General features: G+C 44.4%; 1 protein-coding gene across 1 annotated transcript; it reads right to left on the bottom strand.

Annotated features, from left to right (window-relative positions):
* Positions 1–236: 236 nt before the first annotated feature.
* Positions 237–1,302, bottom strand: LOC148098844 (C5a anaphylatoxin chemotactic receptor 1-like). The gene has a single exon (XM_087851397.1). It carries the CDS (start codon positions 1,269–1,271, stop codon positions 237–239), a length of 1,035 nt encoding a protein of 344 aa, XP_087707523.1. The 5' UTR covers positions 1,272–1,302.
* Positions 1,303–1,851: the final 549 nt, after the last annotated feature.

Here is a 1,851-nt window from a genome sequence, read left to right as displayed (position 1 = left end):
TACTGCACACAAAAACAATGATGCATATATAATCCTTTTTTACTCCAACACACCAAGTCATTTATCTTACTTTCAAATCTAAGGGCTCATATCCAAGGTAAGGTCAGCGGATTGACTTATTTATATCTAGAAATTCTTTTTTTTTAATTTATATATATTTTACTTGCAAAACTTCAGCTGTGATGGAAATTTGTATATTACAGCAGTCCTGTATGTGTATTAGACTCAGTACACGATCACGTTTTTGTCATCTCCTTGCCATTACCGGTGCTCTTACTGTCCATATGGGTGATGCTGATCTTGGTGGTCATGTTCTCGCTGATGAAGTGAAGGATATTACGCAGGGAGCGGTTCATACTGTCTTTGAAACTTTGACCCAGACACACATAGAGCAGAGGGTTGAGGCAGCTGTTGAAGTAAGCCAGGAAGAGCGCTATAACGTGTGCCAGGTGAAGTTTGGGACTCACATAAGAACCCTGAGGGGTGGTCATTATAAGGAAATCCACGATGTGCAGAGGTATCCAGCACAAGAAGAAGCTCAGCACCATAGCGATGATGACCCCCAGGGTTTTCTTGGATCCAGTCCGACCTCGTGTCATTCTCCTCTGTGTGTTGCTGAAAACCACCAAGTGACAAACTAGAATAACCAGGAAAGGAATAATGAATCCAATCAGGAAGCGAAAAGCAGAGACAGGCCAGGCACTGTCTACAGTGTACTCCATCCTACACTCTCTCTTCTCGTCACCTGCCTTAATCTCCTGGGCGTACACAAACTGTGGGATACTGCCTATCAGGGCCAGGACCCACACAGCAACACATCCATAAGCACCCTGTTTGGGTCGCCTATGGTTCTGACACCAGATGGGTCTGATGACCAGCAACAAACGATCCACGCTGATCACAACCAGCTGCAGGATGCTGCAGTACATCACCAGGTAAAACAGGCCTCTGATGAGCATGCAGGCCAGCGGACCGAAGTGCCAGTGATCGTTGTGGACCAGAGGGACCATAAGCAAGGGGATGGAGAGGCAGCACAGAAGATCAGCCAGAGCGAGGTTGAGGAACCAGAGGGAGGTGACAGAGCGGGACATGCAGAACCCCGTCACCCACACCACCAGAGCATTTCCAGGCACACAAAGCAGGACCACAAGGCTGTACATGACCAGAGCCACTATCTGGATCGGCTTAATCTCAGGAGTCACAGACTCAATAATGTCAGAAAATGTGTAATTACCGTCAGAATATGTCTTATTATAATCACCATAATCCATGATTCCTTACAAGTGCACAATACAGGATATACGTTAGCGTCTTAAAACAGATTTTTTATCTAAAACATTTTCTTTTTTTTCATCAAAATTTAAAATGCGACTTTAGTATTAACTCACCGATTGTTTAGCCCCTGCTTGTGTTGCTCTGTCACTACTAAGAGGAAGTTGTAGAGTGTTAGAGCTGGTCTGCTTCATAATCTCACCCCACCCCACGCAGACACAATTGCACAAGATTCCTGCTCGAGCATGTGTGGAAGAATGGCTGTTAACTGCAGATCACTGTCTGACATGCAGCGCAGAAGAATTTGATTCTAAGGTTCACCAGGTTAAGGATCTCCATGATGCTCTGACACTTAAAAATGTTACTAGAAAGCAGCAGAGGCTGCATTTCATATCAGCTCCACAGCAGTTGATTTAATTGACTGGGTTATTCTACAAAGGAAGAGGAACTTTTAGTGAAATCAGCTGGATAGTCTTACATTGAAATGCTAACCCACGACCTCTGCAACTTTGCATTTGCCCATTCTATTTGATGGGTGGTTTTCTTCTAATCACATCATCTTGTATACTTGGTTGTCCT

This window comes from Neolamprologus brichardi, chromosome 14 (genome assembly GCF_056152115.1).
Source record: "Neolamprologus brichardi isolate AB-2024 chromosome 14, ASM5615211v1, whole genome shotgun sequence".
In the NCBI taxonomy this organism is placed as follows: domain Eukaryota; kingdom Metazoa; phylum Chordata; class Actinopteri; order Cichliformes; family Cichlidae; genus Neolamprologus; species Neolamprologus brichardi.
The sequence above is the reverse complement of the archived record's forward strand: the minus strand, read 5'-3'. Positions and strand labels throughout refer to the sequence as shown.

What these genes read in the sequence shown, in the direction of transcription:
- LOC148098844 (XM_087851397.1), bottom strand. Translation starts at nt 1,271, where the DNA reads ATGGATTATGGTGATTATAATAAGACATATTCTGACGGTAATTACACA.